The sequence below is a fragment of the Myotis yumanensis genome, unplaced genomic scaffold, assembly GCF_028538775.1.
Source record: "Myotis yumanensis isolate MYYU_CA2020_CCGP unplaced genomic scaffold, mMyoYum1.0.hap1 SCAF_4, whole genome shotgun sequence".
Lineage (NCBI taxonomy): Eukaryota > Metazoa > Chordata > Mammalia > Chiroptera > Vespertilionidae > Myotis > Myotis yumanensis.
This window is the reverse complement of record NW_027223755.1, coordinates 102428507-102450255: the sequence shown is the minus strand read 5'-3', so window position 1 is coordinate 102450255 and position 21749 is coordinate 102428507. Positions and strand designations below refer to the sequence as shown.

At 49.7% G+C, this 21749-nt stretch overlaps 1 protein-coding gene across 3 annotated transcripts in view; it reads right to left on the bottom strand.

The window, feature by feature from the left end:
* The window catches only part of UNKL (unk like zinc finger), a 54799-nt gene that overhangs the window by 26558 nt on the left and 6492 nt on the right, over positions 1–21749 (bottom strand). For all 3 annotated transcript variants that reach the window (XM_070413336.1, XM_070413330.1, XM_070413332.1), the window contains exons 3-8: positions 16555–16731; positions 16015–16148; positions 5704–5839; positions 4562–4679; positions 1380–1464; positions 616–701 (exon numbers count right to left, since the gene is read on the bottom strand). In XM_070413336.1, the coding sequence (XP_070269437.1) occupies positions 616–701; positions 1380–1464; positions 4562–4679; positions 5704–5839; positions 16015–16148; positions 16555–16731 (736 nt within the window). The remainder of the gene's footprint in view (positions 1–615; positions 702–1379; positions 1465–4561; positions 4680–5703; positions 5840–16014; positions 16149–16554; positions 16732–21749) is intronic.

Below are 21749 nucleotides of genomic sequence, written 5' to 3'. Positions count from 1 at the left end.
GCAGCCAGACGCTTTCTTGGTGACTCCAACAGGACAAATGAAATTGCTCATGCACCCACGTCACCAAGCTCGCCTAAGGAAGAGGGTCCTCTCTGCCCCCTCAAAACACCCGGCGTGAGGGCACACATAGGAGGCCACGGCCTTGGCAGTGAGGGCGGGACACCAGGTCTGAACCCTGTCCCCACCATCGTACTCTGTCCTCAGCGACATGGAGGTCCTAACCCAGGAGGGCCATCAGCTCCCAGAAGTGACCCCCATCTCTCACTGCCCCGCAAACCTCTAGGACCACCCTGACTGAGACCCGGGGGTGCTCACGGTCAGGGACCTGCCCACGCCCGCCCTCAGCCGGCACCTCCCCTCCCAGGGGGCAGACAGCCCTGAGAGGACCCTGCTGGCTGTGGGCCCTTCCTTTACGGTCAGCCCAAGACCGTGCATGCGAGCGCTGGGCAAACGGCAATCCTCTAGCGTCTTCTAGGAGCTGCCAACCCAAAAGCAGGTTGTCTTCAACCGTGTTACTCAGGAAACACAACCATCTGCCCCTTACAATTTGATTAGAAACCAAAGGACAGAGTCAGCCGCCCCCCAGGCAGCCCCCTCGGGGCGCCACCCACTCACGTTTCCAGGTGGGCCGCTGCTGGCCGTGGAGCTGCTGGTGGGCGTGAGGTCTCGGCAGCCCCAGTCGGTGGCCATTCCCAGGTTCTCTGGGGAAAGGGAGAGCAGGCTGTGAGCGGCTGCTGGCTTTGCAGAGTTGTGGGCTAAAGGATCCCCTGCAATTAGGGAAAGAGCCTGCACTGGCCTCTGAGAGGGCGTCTGAAACACCCGGGAGCTGTCAGGGCGACAAGACCCTCCAGTGTTCGATGTGAGACGCGAGTGATTTGAGCATCAGAAAACAATGTGAACTTTCAGCAAGAACAGCCACCCTCCCACCCAAAGAACAAGCAGAAAGTAAACGGGAGCTGGCCACTATACACACACCTGGATCCCAACTTGCAGGCTTTTAGGAGGAAGCCGAGGAACACCAAGGGGGAGGGCCGGTCTGCGTGCACCCCTGTCACAGAGGCTCATTTCTGCCTTTGGGAACATTCTATGGGCCCATCTGGCCTTCAAAACTAGCCCCGACCCACAAAAACTGTGCCAGTGCCCAGCCACTGTACTCAGGAGCCCGGAACACCTGGAGGCAGGGCCCCTCTGGGCCCCACAAGGCCCAGCCTGCAACAGCTCCCACCCCAGGAACTCCAAAGGCATGTGGGGCGCTCCCACCTGCTCCCCCATCCTGAGAGCCTGCTTAGGATGAACAGAGTCTATGAGCCTGTGCGCTGTCTCCCCTGATGGGCTTACGGCAGCGGCTAAGCCAGAGCCCACTGGGCGTCTGTACTTACTTTCCACATGTGCGAAGGCACAGAAAGGACCCCGAGGGCAGTAGCCGGTTTGGCGCATGTCGTTGCACTTTGTGGATTTGTAGATCTAGGAACAAACATAACATAAAGTGGAGACTCGATTGGAAATGGATTTCCGTGACCAGCCCAGAGAGGATGCACCACAACATAGAGAACCAAGCTCCCAATCGAAACAGGAGTCTTCAGAAGAGAGGGGTGTGGCGTGGCCCCCTCCCTGAAGGCCCGTAGTCCTTAATCCCCTCCTCGACACAGGGCCAGCCAGTCCGGGAACGAGGGCCTGGAGCACCTGTCCTTAAAGCCACACACTCAGCTTCTCCACATGGCGTTTTCTGAAAGATGCACCTGCTTCAGTGCCTGGTACACAGCAGGTGCATTCAAGAAACGCCTATTAAATGAACGCATGTCCACCCCATGACCAGACCCAATCCACCCACTTGGGTCGAAGATACTCTCGTGCTGTCAACAACACCGGGGTCTGGCCCCGCAGCACACGGGACCCAGGAGGAGCAGACCAGCCCCAGGGCTGCAGATGCGCCCTGTGGGCGTTGCCACGGCAGGATCTCTGCACTCCTGCCCAGACCCCACACCGACACCTCACCACCCTCCTTCCTTCCCACCTGCTCAGTGCCCTTGACTCAACTGTCTGCTAGGCAATCACGCCAACAAAAACAATTTCAAAGGGTCTCAAATTCACTAAAAACATCAGGAAGCTACATGTCACTTTATGTGCATTTTAAAGCACAGCACTTTCAGGAAACAAAATGCAATCACCACCCTTTGGATGGGTCCCCACCCCTTCCTGCAGCCCAGGGCGCCTCAGGTGGCACAGTCACGCGCTCCCTCGCTCTGGCGCCTGCTTTCACGCCCAGGGCAGCCTCTAGTGCACACAGGGCTAGGCTTGCTGGTGCTCAGTGACCCCTGAGGGAAGGTCATGCTAACTATTCTGAGTTTTGTCTTGCTTAAGCATCAACAAATGTAATGTATGCACCAAGGCATGTGTGTAAAAATAGATGGCAAACACCCCAGAGCTAACGTGGTATGTGACACAGGACATCACACGTCGTTCGCTGTGGCTGCAACTCCACAGGCAGGCCTGAAATAAAACCAGGTGCAAATGCCCCACTGATTCACTTGTTTTCTTCTCTGTTAAGTCACAACATTAAGAGTAAACACAGTTAAGTAAAAATTCACTGGTGTCCACGGGTTTTCAGTCCCAATTCTGCACCTACATGAGCCATATAAAAAGAAGAGAATGAGCCCTGCCCAGTTTGGCTCAGTGGATAGAGCGTCGGCCTGCAGACTGAAGGGTCCCAGGTTCGATTCTGGTCAAGGGCATGTACCTTGGTTGCGGGCACATCCACAGTAGGAGGTGTGCAGGATGCAGCTGATCGATGTTTCTAACTCTCTATCCCTCTCCCTTCTCTCTGTAAAAAATCAATTAAATATATTTAAAAAAAGAAAAAAAGAGCATGAGCCCTGTCCAGTGTAGCTCTGTGGTTGGAGCATCGGTCCGTGCACCAAAGGGTCGTGGATTTGATTCCCGGTCAGGGGCATGTACCTGGCCCTGGGCAAGGGTGGGAGACAACTAACCAATGTGTCTTTCTCACATCAATGTTTCTCTCTCTCTCCCTCCCTCCCTGCTCTCTATTTAAATCAACTGAAAAATGTCCTTGGGTGAGGATTAACAAAACAAAACAAAACAAAAAAAAGAAGAGCATGAGTTGGGGAAACAGGTAAGAACCAGAGTGCTGAGCCACAGAAATGAATGGGACAGTCGTGACCTCAGGGTGAGAGCCAGGTGAGGTGAGACTTTATTCAAACACTCTGGTGTGAACAGGCACAGCATTTTTTCTGAGGAGTTTTCAAAACTCCAATGAATAAATGATCATGTGACTAGAAGAGGAGGAAATAAAAACTTGAGACCGGCTGTGGTGGGGCCTGAAATGCAGGTCTAGGCTTGAGAGAGGAGGCCCGGAGGTGAAGGCTGGACTTTTATCCAAGTTCACACAAGCCCGATGCCTGCGTGCTCAGCACCAGCTCAGTGCCTTCCTCCCAGCGCCCGAGGCAGCCATTTGCCCGAGGAGGACAACTCACGCCTGACCAGGCTGTGCAGGCCCCCAGCAGCCCTCCTCCGCCACCCACTGGCCCTGCCTCCCCTCTAGGCCCGTGGAGTTCAGCACATGAGCCCACCCCTCAGTTCACAGGGATCAGCACACACACTACCACCCCTGTGGGTGGACATCCACCCTCTCACCCTCGACCCCTCCCGCAGCCCAGCCCTGGCCCCCACCCTCCTTGGGCCCCGTGCTCTCCTGCGAACCCAGGCTCTGAAGGGGGCTTGTTGGCTTAGTTGTTTTGAACACAAATCCACGTGAGCTCTGGCTAGCTGAGCAGGCTCTGGGGGTCACACCCTGCACGATCCAAAGGAAGGACTGACCTTGACCAACTCCTGGGGGGGGACCTCAGTGCCCCTCGAATGTCTTGCCCGGTAAGTGTCTATTTGCCTGGCCTTGGCCACCCTGGATAATGACAATATGACCCACGGCGGGGGCCCTGGACCCCACGGCATCAACTCGACCCAGGTCAGCTATGTCTCCACCGTCGACTCCCAACAAAAACCCGAGACACCAAGGCTCAGGTGACTTCCTGGTTGGCAACACTCTGTGCTGTCCCCAAAGGCACTGGGAGAAGTGAGTGCCGTCCGTCATTCCCTGGGAGAGGACAGCTGGGAGCTCACGCTGGGCCTCCCCAGGCCCTGCCCCCCGGGGGCCCTGCCCCCTGCTGACTTCACGCTGTACCCTTACAGTGTAACGAGCCCTAACTGCGGACCCAATGGCTTTGCTGAGCCCTGTGAGTCTCTCTAGAGCAGTGGTTCTCAACCTTCCTAATGCCGCGACCCTTTAATACAGTTCCTCATGTTGTGGTGACCTCCAACCATAAAATTATTTTCGTTGCTACTTCATAACTGTAATTTTGCTACTGTTATGAATCGTAATGTAAATATCTGATATGCTATGTGTGTTTTCCGATGGTCGCAACCCACAGTTTGAGAACTGCTGCTCTAGGGGGACCCCCCAAACATAGCAAGGAGCCACCAGACCCACCCTCTCCGGGCTATGAGTTACACTGACCGGTTAGCTGGAGCCCCGCCTCCCCGCTCGTACCTCAGGGTGGAACTGCTGCTCCGTGCGTGAATGGCAGTACTGACAGCTGTCCCCACTGTCACACCTCGAGGGCTCACCCCACTCATCGCCGTGCTTCACGCTGGGGCACGGAGTGGACCTGGGCGACAGGGGGAGTCACAGGAGGGTCTAGAGGAGACCAGCTTTGTGCGTGCCGGGGGGTGCTGGTCTACCCGCCTGCCGCCGGGCTCGCCTCTCAGGACGGTGCACCCACTGGCACACGGCCCTGCAAGGACCGGCCTCTTTCCCTCTGAGGACAGGCAAGCGCAGGGTGAGTGCCATCTGGACCCAGACAGTACTCAGGAGCCCGGGGTTATTTTCCACAGAAACTAAAGGGAGTCTACGTCGGGGGTCCCCACGCTGGCGTGAGCAGCATCTCGGGGAAGCGGCCGGACCTCCCGAAGCCAGGAGGCGGCGAGCCCATCTTTTCTCGAGGTTGTTTCAGAATTGGATGTGAGGCCCTGGCCGGCTTGGCTCAGTGGATAGAGCGTCAGCCTGTGGACTGAACGGTCCCAGGTCGGATTCCAGCCAAGGGCACATGCCTGGGTTGCAGGCTCGATCCCCAGTAGGGGGCGTGCAGGAGGCAGCCGATCAATGATTCTCTCTTGTCATTGATGTTTCTATCTCTCTCTCCCTCTCCCTTCCTCTCTGAAATCAATAAAGAAATTTAAAAAATTGGATGTGAGACTTTTCCCGCCTACACTATGAAAAGTCTAACCAAAATCCTCCCTTTGTCGTGTACTTGGCAGCATTATTGTAACGTGTTTGGTTTCATAGAAAAAATACCACCAGTGGTAAGACTTTTTGTTTTCTTGTTTTTTTTAATCCTTATTTTCTAACCCTTCCATATGCAGTAAACTCACTTTACCTTTTCCAGCTAATATTTGGTCACTAATACTTGGAGCCTACTAAATTAGGCTCTCTGCTCCCTGACTGTGAAATGACTCCGAGGAAGAACAATGACAGGTACCCAACTCTCCAGGAAGACAGCGGGTCCCCCAGGCAAGGGAGGTGGCAGCAGGTAAGCAGAGGGGCTCTTTGCTCAAAGGAAAAGCGGGACAGGAAGCTCAGGGCCTGGAGGAGGAAGGAGGCAAAGGCCCAGGGGCCTGTGGGCACGGGCTCACCGGTACTGGAACCTCCGGGGGTTCCGCCGCCTGTCCCTGCTGTTGTGGTAGTGGGGACACGCATAGCCCTGGCGGCAGAGGCGTGGCGGCTTCGGGCACTGCTCGGTCTTGTAGCTGCCCAGCACGAAGTTGGTGTCTGAAAAACAGGAGTCCCCATGTAAACGAATACACGCATGCTCACAGCACATGTGCTCGTAGCAGCCCTAGTCACACAGCCCAAAGGATGCACACCCAAGTGTCCGTCCACAGAGGAAGGAAGAAACAGTGTGCTCCATCCGTCCAGAGGCATAGTATTCGGCCATGAAAATACTATGACACAAGCTACAGTGTGGGTGAACCTCAAACACATGATGCTCAGTGCAAGAGGCCACACACAAAAGACCACGTATGTGTGATTGCACTTATCGGGAATGTGGAGAACAGGCAACTCCACAGACAGAAGGTAGACGAGTGGTTGCCGGGCTGGGGGAGGGGAGAGGGGGGAGTGACATGATGGCTATGGGGCTGCTGTGGGGAAGCCAGACAGAGTGTGGAACCAGAGAAAGGTGGTGGTTGCACATGTGAATATACCACAAACCACTGAAACACACACTTTAAAATGGTTCGCTTTAGCCCTGGCATAAACAATGGGCTCTCGGTGATCACGCGTTGACACAGGTTCAAGACTGTACCCAGTGTCCCTCTGTGGTGGGGACGTGGGCATGTGGGGGCACAGGGCTCTCTGTACTTTCCACTCATGTCAAACCTAAAACTCCTCTAAAACCTAAAGTCCATGTTTTAAACGATTAACTTCATGTATCTGGATTTTATCTCCAAAGCAAAAACACACAGAAAGCCACCAGGGTCATTTAAAAGCAGTAACCAGCCCTAGCTGGTTTGACTCAGTGGATAGAGCGTTGGCCTGCGGACTGAAGGGTTCAATTCTGGTCAAGGGCACATGCCCGGGTTGCGGGCTCAGTCCCCAGTGGGGGGAGGGAGGGGCATGCAGGAGGCAGCGGATCAATGATTCTCTCTCATCATTGATGTTTCTCTCTCTCTCTCTCCCTCTCCCTTCTTCTCTAAAATCAATAAAATATATATTTTTAAAAAAGCAGTAACCAATGAGAGGATTCCTAAAACTCCTATCCTCTCTTGGGCTGGTTAATAACTGACACCTTATTACATATGCTGGGTTTTATTTCAATTACAGCTGACATTCAATATTATTTCATACTAGTGTACAGCACGGTGGTTAGGCATTTACACAATTTTCGAGTGATCCCCCCGATAAGTCTAGTACCCACCTGACAGCAGACATAGTTATAATATTGACCATATTCCCTATGCTGTACTTTACATCCACGTGACTATTTTGAAACTACCAATTTACTTATTAATATGCTGTTATTTTTAAATACATCTGCTCGGTGGGCTAAGCACTGGTAGCTGAGGAACCAGCAGGAGGGAGGGAGGGGGGTGGGAGGTGCGAGTCCTGCCCACGGTGCAGGTGAGAGCAGCAGCGCTATGCACAGTGTACGTTACATGACCACACCACCCGTCCAGGCCACATTCAGCTTCAGATTGCTTCTTACATGACAAGTGATGCTAGCCACACAGCAGGGCATAGAGACAACCAAAGGGGTTTGGGCAACAAGAAAGCTGACTTTAAGAAAATAAAAATTGTAAGACATTTATTCACAAGTATTGACCAAGTGCCTGGGACAGATACGAGGTCCTGTGCCAAGTGGCATGAAACACACATAAATGAACTGCATGACCATAACTGTGAGACACGGAGGCTCACAGGTGTCCTTCAGTAGGTGAATGGTAAATAAACCACAGTCCAACCACACAAGGGAATATTATTCAGTGACAAAAGAAATGAGTTATCAAGCAATGAAAAAACAGGAAGGAACTTTGAATTCATATTACTAAGCGAAAGAAGCCGGTCTGAAAAGGCCACACCTGGATGATTCTGGAAAAGGCAAAACTACCCGAGACAAAACAATGGAGTAAAGATCAGTGGTCATCTGGCTGGTGTGGCTCAATGGCTGAGTGTCGACCTATGAACCAGGAGGTCACGGTTCAATTCCCGGTCAGGGCACAGTCCCCAGTAGGGTGTGTGCAGGAGGCAGCCAATCAATGATTCTCTCTCTCTCTCTCTCCCTCTCCTTTCCATAAAATACATTTTTTTTCAAAAAATATATTTTATTGATTTTTTACAGAGAGGAAGGGAGAGGGATAGAGAGTTAGAAACATCGATGAGAGAGAAACATCGATCAGCTGCCTCCTGCACACTCCCTACTGGGGATGTGCCCGCAACCAAGGTACATGCCCTTTACCGGAATCAAACCCAGGACCCTTGAATCCACAGGCCGACGCTCTATCCACTGAGCCAAACCAGTCAGGGCGCATAAAATACATTTTTTAAAAAGAGAAAAGCTCAGTGGTCTCCAGGGGGTGGGGGGACAGAGGGACGACTAGGCTGACAGAGAATGTTTAGGGCCGTGACACTACTCTGTGCGATGCCACATGAATAGATACACATCGTTATACATTTGTCCAAATCCAGAGAATGGACAGCACCAGGGCTAACCCTACAGTAAACTGTGGAGATTAATAATAATGTATCACTCTTGGTTCATTAACTGTAATAATGTACATAATGCAAGATGTTCAAACTGAGGGAACATGGAAACTCTGTACTATCTGTGCACGTGCAAATTTTCTGTAAACCGAAAACTTCCCTAAAAAATAGAATCTACGGTCCGAGCTGTTTGGCTCAGTGGATAGAGCATTGGCCTGGGGACTGAAAGGTCCCAGGTTCGATTCCAGTCAAGGGCAGATGCCTGGGTTGTGGGCTCGATCCCCAGTAGGGGGCGTGCAGGAGGCAGCCGATCCATGATTCTCTCTCATCATCAATAAAATATATTAAAAATAAATAAAATAGAGAGCCCTGGGCTGGGAGCAATCGCGCGAACGGGAGTTTGTCCGCCTAGCACAGGCCCAGAAACCCCGTTTCTCAGGGCAGGAGGCAGCACCAAGCACCAGTGACTTGACTGTGTTTCTTATCACCTGCGCCTGAGATCCTGATTTCCTGTGCATTCATACTAAGAGCCAGTGAATCCAATTCCTGGTGCAAGGGCACACAGGGACCCTGATTCTCAAGGTGAGGTTGCGCGAAGCAACAGAGACTCTGATACTGAACTCTTGGGGAACTCTGACTCCTGGCGCAAGCTAGGGGGCTCTGCTCTGGTGCTAAACACGCGTCAGGGGGGCCTCTATTTCAGCACAGTGCAGGCAGGGTCCCTAATTCTAAGGGCACGCGCGAGGCCACATTGAGTGTTGGCAACACTGACACAGAGCGAGCCTGGTTCCCACCAACCAACAACAACCACACATCTTAGTGTCAGAGCTCTTCAGTGACACTAGGGTGGTGGGAGCCTCCCACTGCGCACGGCCCAGGCCCACGCAACTCAACCTTTGAACCATCAGGAGATAATCAGAATGAAGAGACGACACAATACCCAGAGGAAAGACAATGAAGAATCACCAAGAAAGGAAATTAATGAAGCTGAAGCGTGCAACATGACAGAAAAAGAATTCAGAATGATGGTTGTACAATTCATTCACCGGATGGATGAGAAAATCAACAACCTATGCAAGAATCAGGAAGAAATGAAAAGTGATATAGCTACAATCAAAAACACCATGGAAAGTTTCAACAGCAGACTAGAAGAAGCAGAAGACCGAATTAGTGAGTTAGAAGATAAGGCAGAGAAACAAGCTCAATCTGAACAGCAACTGGAGAAAAGAATTAAAAAACAGGAGGAGAGCCTAAGGGAGCTTCAGGACAACATGAAACGAAGTAACATACGCATAATAGGGCTGCAAGAAGGACAAGAAGAGCAGCAAGGATTAGAAAATCTATTTGAAGAAATAATGACAGAAAACTTCCCAGATATGGGGAAGAAAAAAGTTACACAAATACAGAGAGTCCCAGGCAAGATGAACCCCAAAAGACCGACACCAAGACACGTCATAATAACGATGGCAAATGTACAAGACAAAGAGAGAATCTTAAAGGCTGCAAGAGAGAAACAGAGAGTTACCTACAAAGGGTCCCCCATCAGATTATCAAACGATTTCTCAACAGAAACACATCAGGCCAGAAAAGAATGGACGGAAATCTACAAAGTGATGCAAAGCAAAGGACTGAATCCAAGAATACTCTATCCAGCAAGGCTATCATTCAAAATTGAAGGGGAAATAAGAAGCTCCACAGACAAAAAAAGGCTAAGGGAGTTCATCACCACCAAGCCAGCAATGCAAGAAATGCTAAAGGGACTGGTGTAAAAAGAAGAAATAAAAAGCCCAGAAAGAAAGCAGCCACAAAAAAATAGAAATGGCTACAAACAAGTACCTTTCAATAATAACTTTAAATGTAAATGGACTAAATGGTCCAATCAAAAGATATCGAGTGGCTGAATGGATAAAAAAACATGACCCATACATTTGCTGTCTACAAGAGACCCACCTCATTAGAAGGGACTCACACAGACTGAAAGTGAAGGGATGGAAAAATATCTTTCAGGCAAATGGAAATGAAAAAAAAGCTGGGGTAGCAATACTTATATCCGACAAAATAGACCTCAAAGTGAAGGCCATAACCAGAGATAAGGAAGGCCACTTCATAATACTAAAGGGATCAATACAACAAGAGGATATAACCCTGATAAACATATATGCACCCAATGCAGGAGCACCCACATACATAAGAAAACTCCTGGAAGGTATCAGGGGAGAGATCGACAACAATACAATCATAGTAGGGGACTTTAATACACCACTAACATCACTGGATAAATCCGCTAGACAAAAACTCAGCAAAGAAACAGCAATCCTAAATGACTCACTAGATCAGATGGACTTAATTGACATCTTCAGAACACTTCACCCCACAGCTGCGGAATATACATTCCTCTCAGGTGCTCATGGGACATATTCAAAAATAGACCACATATTGGGTCACAAGCAAAGTCTCCACAAATTCAAGAAGATTGAAATCATAAAAAGCATCTTCTCAGACCACGATGGCATAATGTTAGAAATAAACCACAATAAAAACAACCCAAAATACTCAAACACTTGGAAGCTGAATAGCATGTTATTAAATATTGATTGGGTTACCGATGACATCAAAGAAGAAATTAAAAACATCCTGGACACTAATGACAATGAAAACACAACAATCCAAAACCTCTGGGACACAATGAAAGCAGTCCTGAGAGGGAAGTTTATAGCTCTACAGGCCTACCTCAAAAAACAAGAAAAAATGGTAGTTAATCATCTAACTCTACAACTCAAAGAATTAGAAAGAGAGCAACAAGAAAAGCCCAGAGTGAGCAGAAGGAAGGAGATAATAAAGATTAGAGCAGAAATCAATGAAATAGAGACCAAAAAAACAATACAGAAAATCAATGAAACCAAGAGCTGGTTCTTTGAAAGGATAAACAAGATTGACAAACCCCTAGCCAGGCTCACCAAGAAGCAAAGAGAGAGGTCCCAAATAAACCAAATCAGAAATGATAGAGGCGAAATAACAACAGACCCCAAAGAAATACAAATGATTGTTAAACAATACTACGGACAACTCTACTCCAACAAACTAGACAACCTGGAGGAAATGGACAAATTCCTAGAAAAATACAACATTCCAAAACTCAATCAGGAAGAATCTAAAAATCTCAATAGGCCAATAACGATGGAAGAAATTGAAGCAGTCATCAAAAAGCTTCCAGCAAACAAAAGCCCAGGACCAGACGGCTTCTCAGGGGAGTTTTACCAAACTTTTAAGGAAGAACTGAAACCTATCCTCCTCAGATTACTACAAAAAGTCCAAGAGGATGGAACACTTCCAAACACATTTTATGAAGCTAGCATCACCCTAATACCAAAACCAGGTAAAGACAACACAATGAAAGAGAATTATAGGCCAATATCCCTCATGAACATAGATGCCAAAATCCTCAACAAAATCTTAGCAAATCGGATCCAGCAGTACATCAGAAGGATCATACACCATGACCAAGTAGGATTTATCCCAGGGATGCAAGGATGGTACAACATCCGTAAATCAATAAACGTGATACATCACATAAACAAATTGAAAGAAAAAAACCACATGGTCATATCAATTGATGCAGAAAAAGCATTTGACAAAATCCAACACCCATTTTTGATAAAAACTCTCAGCAAGGTGGGAATAGAAGGATCATACCTCAACATAATAAAAGCCATATATGACAGGCCCACAGCCAACATCATACTCAATGGACAAAAACTAACACCATTTCCCCTAAGAACAGGAACAAGACAGGGATGTCCACTCTCTCCACTCCTGTTCAACATAGTCCTGGAAGTATTAGCCATTGCAATTAGACAAGAAGAAGAAATAAAAGGCATCCAAATTGGAAAAGAGGAAGTAAAACTGTCCTTATTTGCAGATGACATGATATTATACATACAGAACCCTAGAGACTCCATCAAAAAACTACTAGACTTAATACATGAATTTGGCAATGTAGCAGGATACAAAATTAACCCCAAGAAATCCGAGGCATTTCTATATACCAATAGTGAACTTTCAGAAAGAGAGATTATAAAAACAATCCCATTTACCATCGCACCCCAAAAATTAAGATACCTAGGAATAAACTTAACTAAAGAGGTAAAAGACCTCTACTCAGAAAACTATAGGACGTTGAAAAAAGAGATAGAGGAAGACATAAACAGATGGAAGAACATACCATGTTCTTGGATTGGTAGAATCAACATCATTAAAATGTCCATATTACCCAAAGCAATCTATACATTCAACGCACTTCCCATTAAAATACCAATGGCCTTCTTCAAGGATCTAGAACGAACTCTCCAAAAATTCATCTGGAATAAAAAAAGACCCCGAATAGCTGCAGCGATCCTGAGAAAAAACAAAGTAGGTGGGATCTCAATGCCAGATATCAAGCTGTATTACAAAGCCACTGTTCTCAAAACTGCCTGGTACTGGCACAAGAACAGACATATAGATCAGTGGAATAGAATAGAGAGTCCAGAAATTAGCCCGAACCAATATGCTCAATTAATTTTTGACAAAGGAGGCATGAACATACAATGGAGCCAAGATAGTCTCTTCAATAAATGGTGTTGGGAAAATTGGACAGATATATGCAAGAAAATGAAACTAGACCACCAACTTACACCATACACAAGAATAAACTCAAAATGGATAAAGGACTTAAATGTACGACAGGAAACCATAAAAATTCTAGAAGAATACAAAGGCAGCAAAATCTCAGACATATGCCAAAACAATTTCTTCACTGATACAGCTCCTAGGGCAGTTGAAACTAAAGAGAAACTGAACAAATGGGACTACATCAAAATAAAAAGCTTCTGCACAGCAAAAGAAACCATCAACAAAACAACAAGAAAACCCACCTCGTGGGAAAACATATTTGCCAACGTCATATCTGATAAGGGCTTAATCTCCAAAATTTATAGGGAACTCATACAACTTAACAAAAAGAAGATAAACAATCCAATCAAAAAATGGGCCAAGGATCTAAATAGACACCTTTCAAAAGAGGACATTCAGAAAGCCAAGAGACATATGAAAACATGCTCAAAGTCACTAATCATCCGAGAGATGCAAATCAAAACAACAATGAGGTACCATCTCACACCTGTCAGAATGGCCATCATCAACAAATCAACAAACGACAAGTGCTGGAGAGGATGTGGAGAAAAAGGAACACTTGTGCACTGCTGGTGGGAATGCAGACTGGTGCAGCCACTATGGAAGGCAGTATGGAGGTTCCTCAAAAAATTGGAAATGGAACTCCCATTTGACCCTGTGATCCCACTTCTAGGAATATATCCCAAGAAACCAGAAACACCAATCAGAAAGGATATATGCACCCCGATGTTCATAGCAGCACAATTCACCATAGCTAAGATCTGGAAACAGCCTAAGTGCCCATCAGTAGATGAATGGATTAGAAAACAGTGGTACATCTACACGATGGAATACTATGCTGCTGTAAAAAAGAAGGAATTCTTACCATTTGCAACAGCATGGATGGAACTGGAGAGCATTATGCTAAGTGAAATAAGCCAGTCAATGAAGGAAAAATACCACATGATCTCACTCATTCATGGATAATAAAGACCATTACAAACTTTTGAAAAATAATAGATACAGAGGCAGAGCTGCCTCAAACTGATTGTCAAACTGCAGTGGGAAGGCCAGGGAGGGTTGGGGGGGAGGAGGGAGGGGATTAAGAGATCAACCGAAGGACTGGTATGCATCCATATAACCATAACTAATGGACATAAGACACTGGGGGGTAAGGGAGGGCAGGGGTCTGTCAAGGGCGGGGGGGAAAAAAGGACACTTATGTAATACACTTTGTAATACTTTTAGCGAAAAAAATAAAATAAAAAAAAAAATAAAAAAATAAAAAAAAAAAAAACTACAGATCAATATATCTAATGAACTTAGATGCAAATAAACTCAATAAAACATTAGAAAATATAAACAAAAAAAAAAAAAAAAAAAAAAAAAATAAATAAATAAAATATATTAAAAATAAATAAAAAATTAAAATAAAATGAAATCTACTAATTAACAATCTAAACCACCACCTATGGGTGAAAAACAAAAACACAGAAAGACAGTGTGCAATGGCTCTTCTGAAGAAGAAGGTGGTTTCAGCGCCACTGGTGGTGTCTAGCCCAGCGGTCGCCAACCTTTCGGGCCTCAGGGATCACCTGTGGTCCGCGGACCGCCGGTTGGCGACCGCTGGTCTCGAGCACTTGGAAAACAGAAGCCAGAGCACGTGAGCCAGACAGACTCCTGACCCAAACCCAGGCGCAGGCACCAAGGTTACTCCGTAGGGCCCTGCGAAGCTTCGGGCCAGCCTGCCATCCCCTCCTCCCACTGTCTCTCCTCAAGCTCAGCCCCTGATGGTGCTGGGACCCAGAGCACCGGCTGTAGCAGGTAGAAGTCAGGGAGGGCTACCAGCTGGGAAACAAGAAATGGAACGTTCTCAAAGGCGTTTTCCAGAAAAACAAAACAATCCTGAGTGAAGCACTTATCCTCGATGCTAGGAAGCGGGGAGCTGTGGGCACACAGCGTTTCCCGGGGGGAGATCTGCCCCCAGCAGTGACATCACAACATGGGGAGGACCTCAACAGCACACGCGGTCGCCCTGAAACTTGGAGTAGGGTCCCTGGGCCCCCTCCACATCCCAGACGAGGCCAAGGCCATGGTCCTCAGTGCTGGTTCAGCTGGGGGCCCAGTCCCAAGTCCTCAGTGCTGGCCACGCAGGTGCCACACACAGTGCCAGGGCCAGGGCGGGGGAGCAGGAGGCGGGAGGGGAATCCGCAAAGGCCTGTGCCATCACCTTTACTAATTCACCCCTGGGACCGCAGCCCCAGCACAGACATTCTGTGAGCAGAGGAACTCACTGCTCACGGACTACAGTCCCGCAGCGTGGTTCATGCATGTGAGAGTCAGTGAGGGAAGTTGGGGGAGACACAGTATTACTTAGAGGGGTTTTCTTAAACCCTCACTGCTCTTTGGGATGCTCCAAAACAGGCAAATCCAAGGAGACAGAACGCAGACCAGTGGGGGCCAGGGACCAGGGAGGGACTGCTTAATGGGGACCGGGTTTCCATCCAGGGTGATGGAATGTTCTAGAATTAGAGTGTTGGTCGCACAACATTGGGAATGGACTAAATGCCACTGAATCGTTCACTTTAAAGTGGTTAAAATGACAAATTTATGTGATGTGTATTTTACCACAAAAAAGATTTCACTGCCCATCGCCATCATCTGTGGAGGCTGCCAGGGGTAGGGCCCCACAGTCCCAAGGGATACGGCCATAGTTCAAACAAACCCCCAGGGACCTAAGGCTGCTGATCTGAAGGCCACGCAGAGGCCCACAGGGCAGGGCAGGGCAGGCAGCGCCATGAACAGCAGCCCAGTTCTGGGAGGGCCCATGTGGGAAGGAGCTGTGCCAGCTGTGCACCCTCCCCCCAGAGAAGCCGTGGCGTGAAGTGGCCGGGGGGCGGGATGCCTGGGTTCAGAGCCCCTCAGTTCCAACATCCCCCACAGCCCCCAGGACCGAGGGTAAAGTACTCGACTCAATGAGTCCCAGTTTCCCCATCTGATCTACCAACGAGGGCAATGAGGTCCACTGCGGAGGTCACTTTACAAACAGTGCTCAGGGCTCCCCTGCCCACCCTCAGTGGCGGCCATGGGGTTACCTTGCCACCGGGGGTCCTCGCCCAGGATCTTCTCGATCATGGCCTGGCTGGCTAAGACCCCAGGCTGCAGATCAGGGATGCCATCCCCACCGCCGAGCTGGCCGTTCTGCAAGGCTTCCTGGGCCTGCAGCTCCCTGCGACCAAACAACACAGCGATTACGGCTCTGGAGTGTGTCCAAGCCCTTCCCGAAGGTGAGAGACTCACTCGGTTCTATCACTTTAAGGAGCCCCCATATGTCCCCGGAGAGGCTGGTGGCCTGGGGGGTTCAGGACAGTATCCTGCGTCCCTCGGGCACCCCCCTGTCCTGGGACAACGGTCTCGACCCAAATCCTAATGACTTGAGAGCTGGGTGGTGTTTCATAGGGATTCGCTCATCGCCCTCACCCCCTAGGGAGCTCCATGTTGCACGAGTCAGAAGGAAGGAAACTTTTTAGAATAAAATCAAAGCCCAGGAAAAGAGCTGCTTAGGACCAGTGATGCCTGAAACTCTGGGGAAGTGAGCCGGTTCCCCGCCTGCCCGGGGCGGGACGCCCACTCACCGGATGTCACACACCGGGGGCCGCAGGTCCAGGGGACCGTGTGCGAAGGCGCAGTGCGGCCCGTTCTTCACGCAGTGGCCCCGGGCGTCGGTCTCGTGGATGCACGTGCCCGTCTTGTAGTAGCGCAGGTGGTACTTGCGCTCGGTGTCGCCGGTTGTCCGGTGCAGGTACGGACACCTGGGGAGCAGAGGGGGACACAGGCCATCTGGGCCTTAGGGCCTGGGGACAACCTCAGCGCCAACCTGCTCCACTTCTGGCTCTTTTATTCTTTCCCTCGGCTATCTGCTCTCCCCGAAGGATTGACATCACTGCCGGACCACTTGCCCCTGATCTGGAAGCCTTGCCCAGGGCACTGCGACCCCCCCGCCACACACACACACACCCATCCCTCAGTTACACGTGGTAGAATACACAACGCCGAGTTTCCCTGAAAACCATCCTGGATAATTTCTTGAACAAAGTGTGGAAAAATAAAGTTCACTTCCAGGCCTCAGCCACGTCACTCATGTTTCCTGACAAGCGTTACCAAATAGAGTGGTGGCCGCTCCCATCCCCCATCCAGGCACCTGAAGGAGGGAGGGACAGAGTCTGGGGAGAAACATGGGAGCCGGGCCATGGCTGGAGGAGGACGCTGGTGGGAGACAGGCCAGGAGAGAAGCGAATGGGGATGGAGGGACGAGAGGGGCAGTCACACAGGCCAGGGGCGGCTGCGACCCGCTCGCTCCCTGAGAGAGTCACACGGTCTCAGGCTGCCGAGCAGTGACCCGGTCCCACGCTGCAGGGAGGCAGCAGCTGCAGACGTGGCTGAGAAGGGTTCAGTCCATGTGCAACATGGGGACTGCGCCTGCCGCGAGGTGGGTCCCCCAGACAAGGCACCCGGCAGGAGGGGAAGAGAGACACAGGGATCCTTGTGGCAATGACCCCTTGAGCAGCCTGAGAGTCGAGGCAGGGCCAGTTGCTACAAGCCCCCAAATCCAAGGACAGTGAGGCTTGGGAAGGCCCACTGCCACCTTGCTGTCTGGCAGGCGGTGGACTTGGACCTGGATGCTGGGGGGCCCTGTGGGCATGGCTCCCCACACAGAGCACAGATGGGTGGCGCTTTGCCACCTTACAGGACCCAAAAGTAAAATAACAAACGACTTAGTGACCATCCATTCTAAACCCTTATCTTATGAGGAAACTAGGCTCAGAGTGCAGGCAGCTCACCCCAGACCTAACTACGCACCTGGGTGGGCAGGGCCTAAGGGGAGACAGACACATGGCGCCAGGTAAGTCCCCAGGTCACTGGAGCCAACCAAGCAGAAGGCAGGTTAGAAGGCTGCTGGGAGCCCAGAGTCACACCCAGAAGAGCTGGATGAAGGATTTCCAGAGATGTCTGTGCACCACAATCGTGGCAGCATGATGCTCACTAGCTCAGAGCCGGAAAGGACCCAATGCCCATCGGCTGATGAACAGATAAGCAAAACGGAGGCTATGCAGACAACAGAATACTATCCAGCCATAAAAGAACAAAGTACTGACACATGCTACATGGATGAAACCTGTAAAACCTCATGCTAAGTGAGAGATGCCAGACACAAAAGGTCACTATTCCCCTCACATGAGGTCCCTAGAACAGTCAGATTCATCGGGACAGGAAACAGAGGAGGTTACCAAGGGCTGGAAGAGGGGTGAATGCGGAGTGACTTTTCATGGGGACAGAATTTCTGTTTGCGGTGATGGAAAGAATTTAGAAATAGTGATGATGGTTGTCTAACACTGTGAATGTAACTGATGCCGCTGAAGTGTACGTTTGAAAATGGCAAATACTGCCCTTGTCGGTTGGGCGTCGTCCCATGTACCAAGAGGCTGCCAGTTCTATTCCCAGTCAAAGGCACAGGCCCAGGGTTGCAGGCTCAATCCCTGGTAGGGGACTGTGGGAGGCTGCTGATTGATGTATCGCTCTCACATCAATGTTTCTCTCTCTCCCTTCCTCTCTTTCTAAAAACCAATTAAAATTCTTTAAGAAAAGAATTACTATCGTATCACTATGTATTAGTATGAAAAGGAGATGTTATGCATACATACAGCACTCTATGTGCCCACAGAGAAGATGACTGTTTCCTTTGTGTTCCCAACAAGGAGTTCCAAGAAACATTTTGGGGAGATATAAGTGACATGACAAAATATTAGCATAATTACTATATCCTAATTAACATACCCTTGCCTAAAATCCCTATTATAAAGTTATAGTTTAATATATATATGATATATTTTATATCTATTTTATATATATTTCAAGCTCCTCCAAGCCCTTCCTGGTGTCCTCACACAGTGCTGCCATGTAACACAGTTTCTGAGAATGTCATGGAGAACCCTCTGCCACGCCAGGGAACCTGACCTAGAACACAGGACCCCTCCCCGTTTACTCATACAGATTGCTATCATCATAAATAAAGAACTGGAAGAAATAAAGAGACCAGGAATTCACAGAACAATAGACTAGGGAAATAAACAAAGAATCTACAAGACAAAAAATGTCATGGATCATGACCACGGAGGCAGTTGTCATGCGAGGCCCCCTGTTCCAGGGCAGAACCCAGAGGGGGCTGCGGAGAAGAAAGCCAGAGCACGGCGACCTCTCTGGAGGGGCGTCTGGTGACACGGAACGAGACGGCGGTGCATTTACTCTCTCCCCGAATGACCCACTTCTAGAGACCGGCCCCAAAGACAGCTGGCAAAAGAGAAAAAGACTGGCCCCCAACGCGATCTCTGCAGGGCTGTCTGTCACCCTCAAAGCTGCAGACAACCAAAGCCCTAGAATAAACAAGATGGCAGTGCAGCTCTGAGGAACAGGGGGGTCGGTATGGACAACCAGGGAAGGGGCACCAGGAGGTACTGTGAGGGAAAAACATGAAGAAATGGGTGTTCATATCAGAAGATGGGGAACAAGAATACCTATATATCTGCTTATATAAAAAATTATGGAAGGAGCAGCAACCGTTCAATGCGGAGAGAATTTCAGTTTGGAGATGGAAGAGATCTGGAGATGGATGGTGATGATGGCTGCCATGTGAATGGATGTAATACCACTGAAGTGCACACTGAAAAAAGATAAGGTGGTAACTTTTATTACAAAGTAAACAATTTAAGCTACCAGGAAAGCCACCATTTTACAAAAGCAGTTCCAACCTTCAGACCTACCTATGCATGTACTGCAAGTCAGGGATAAGAACCCCACAGGCTGGGGAGAGGGCACCAGCACACCAGAGCTGAGGCAGCCTTGAAGTTTCTCTGCAGAACTCACTCCGAACAGCCGCCGCAGCAGCACAGCAGAGGGCTCCCGACTTCCCTAATGTTAAATCTACCGTGTCATTTGTTCCCTAACGGCCCCTCAGGGTAGCTCTGCGCATCATTTGTTTCTTCTCCAGTACCACTGCCACGGCAACTAGAGTCAGGCCAAGGCTTCTTGTTCCCCAGCACCGAGCACCAAATAGACACTACAGTGGGGCCTTGACTTACGAGTGTCTCGACTAACGAGTTTTTTGAGATACCAGCGGTCTCTCGGCCGATTTTTTGCTTTGAGTTGCGAGCTAAAATTCGGGTTACGAGCCACCTTCAGATACCCCACTGCTAGTTGGCGCAGCGAACGTCACAGTGAACGCCACAACATCAGCCCAGCATCACGTGTCTCACTCGTTCACTTTTGATTTGACATAAGAGTAATTTGAGTTATGAGCTCCGTCACGGAACAAATTAAACTCGTAAGTCAAGGCCCCACTGTACTGTCACTCAGAGCATGTCACCTTCTTCATGAATTAAAACATGAACTGATCTTAAAATACTGGAGGACATTTAATACGAAGAAATTGGCTTCACCTTAAGAACATCTAAGAGGTGAAAGGGAAAACCTCAGAGAACACCCAGTGACAAAGCCAGGCCCCCTCCCAGGCTAGGGAAGAGGCCCCCGGGGACAGCCTGACACCACTTGCAGATTCCTCCTTGCGCAGGAGTGCACTAAGCCATCCCCAGGGCGGCTGCCAGCCTTGCAGCACTTGCCAAATTCAGGGTGACATCCATGGTTCTCAAACTTGTCCACAACAATTAGTGACCTGAACAGTGTCACTCAAACAGGGCTCCCGATGGCATGGCGCAGGGGCACGTGGTGTGGTGCATGCCGCACCCCGGACGTAGCTCCACCACAGGGCTGTGCAACCACTGAACCAGGATGGGAGGAGCAGGGAGGAACACAAGATTGTCCCTAACCAGCCCAGGCCTAGCAGCTCAATTGTTTAGAGTGACATTCCAACATACTAAGGCTGTGGGTTTGACCCCTAGTCAGGGCACATCTAAGACTCAACCAATGAATGCAGACATAAGTGGGACAACAACAAAAGATGCCCTATCCCTAAGGCTCCAGGAGAGCCTGAAATTGCCCCTTTCTCACCCGAAACAAAACTGGACCCACCAAACTCGGACCTACTGCACAACAAGACCAGTCTATGTGTGTGAGACCACGGTGGCCACCGAACTCAAACCCACTGCGCATTAGCTTCCGCTTGTGAACTGGCCTGGGCCTGGGCCAGGGCTCCCACACGGGAAAATGGGTCAGAATCACCTGGAGGGCAAGTTCCCCGGTGCTGCTGCTGCTGCTGCTGGTCTAGGGGCTGGTCCAGGAGACACACTGGGCTGAGAATGACAAGCAAGATGACCCCCTCCAAGTCCTCCAAGCTCCGGCACAAGTGGGAGAGCAGAACACAGCACAGAAATGACTGAGGTGCAAAATGGAACAGAATGAAGCAAACTGATAGGAGTTTGGAAAATGAGCAATGGCAGAAAGACCTGTGTGCTGCATACAACTAGGGGGCAGGGTCAGAGGTCCCGGGGTCAAGGTGGCGGGGGTGGTAAAAAAGTGGAGCTTATAGGGAGAAGCCAGTGTGTCCTCTTACTGCCTCTCCTCTCAGACACTGGGAGTCGGGGTTTGCCAGCCCCCCATGTTGACCACATCCATCTGTTCATCCCTGGGCCCTGCAGCCTCTGGCTTCCAAGGGCTGCCCTGAACTCCTGAGCCAGGACAGTGACCCCTCATTAGTCCCTAAGGGGGAGCATCAGCTGCAGCAACGAGTGCACCTCCTTCCGCTGCACCCAAAGAGCGACCACTCTCTCCCAAGGACAGAAACGTCTCTCCACCGGCCCCAAGGGGCACCTGATCTCCC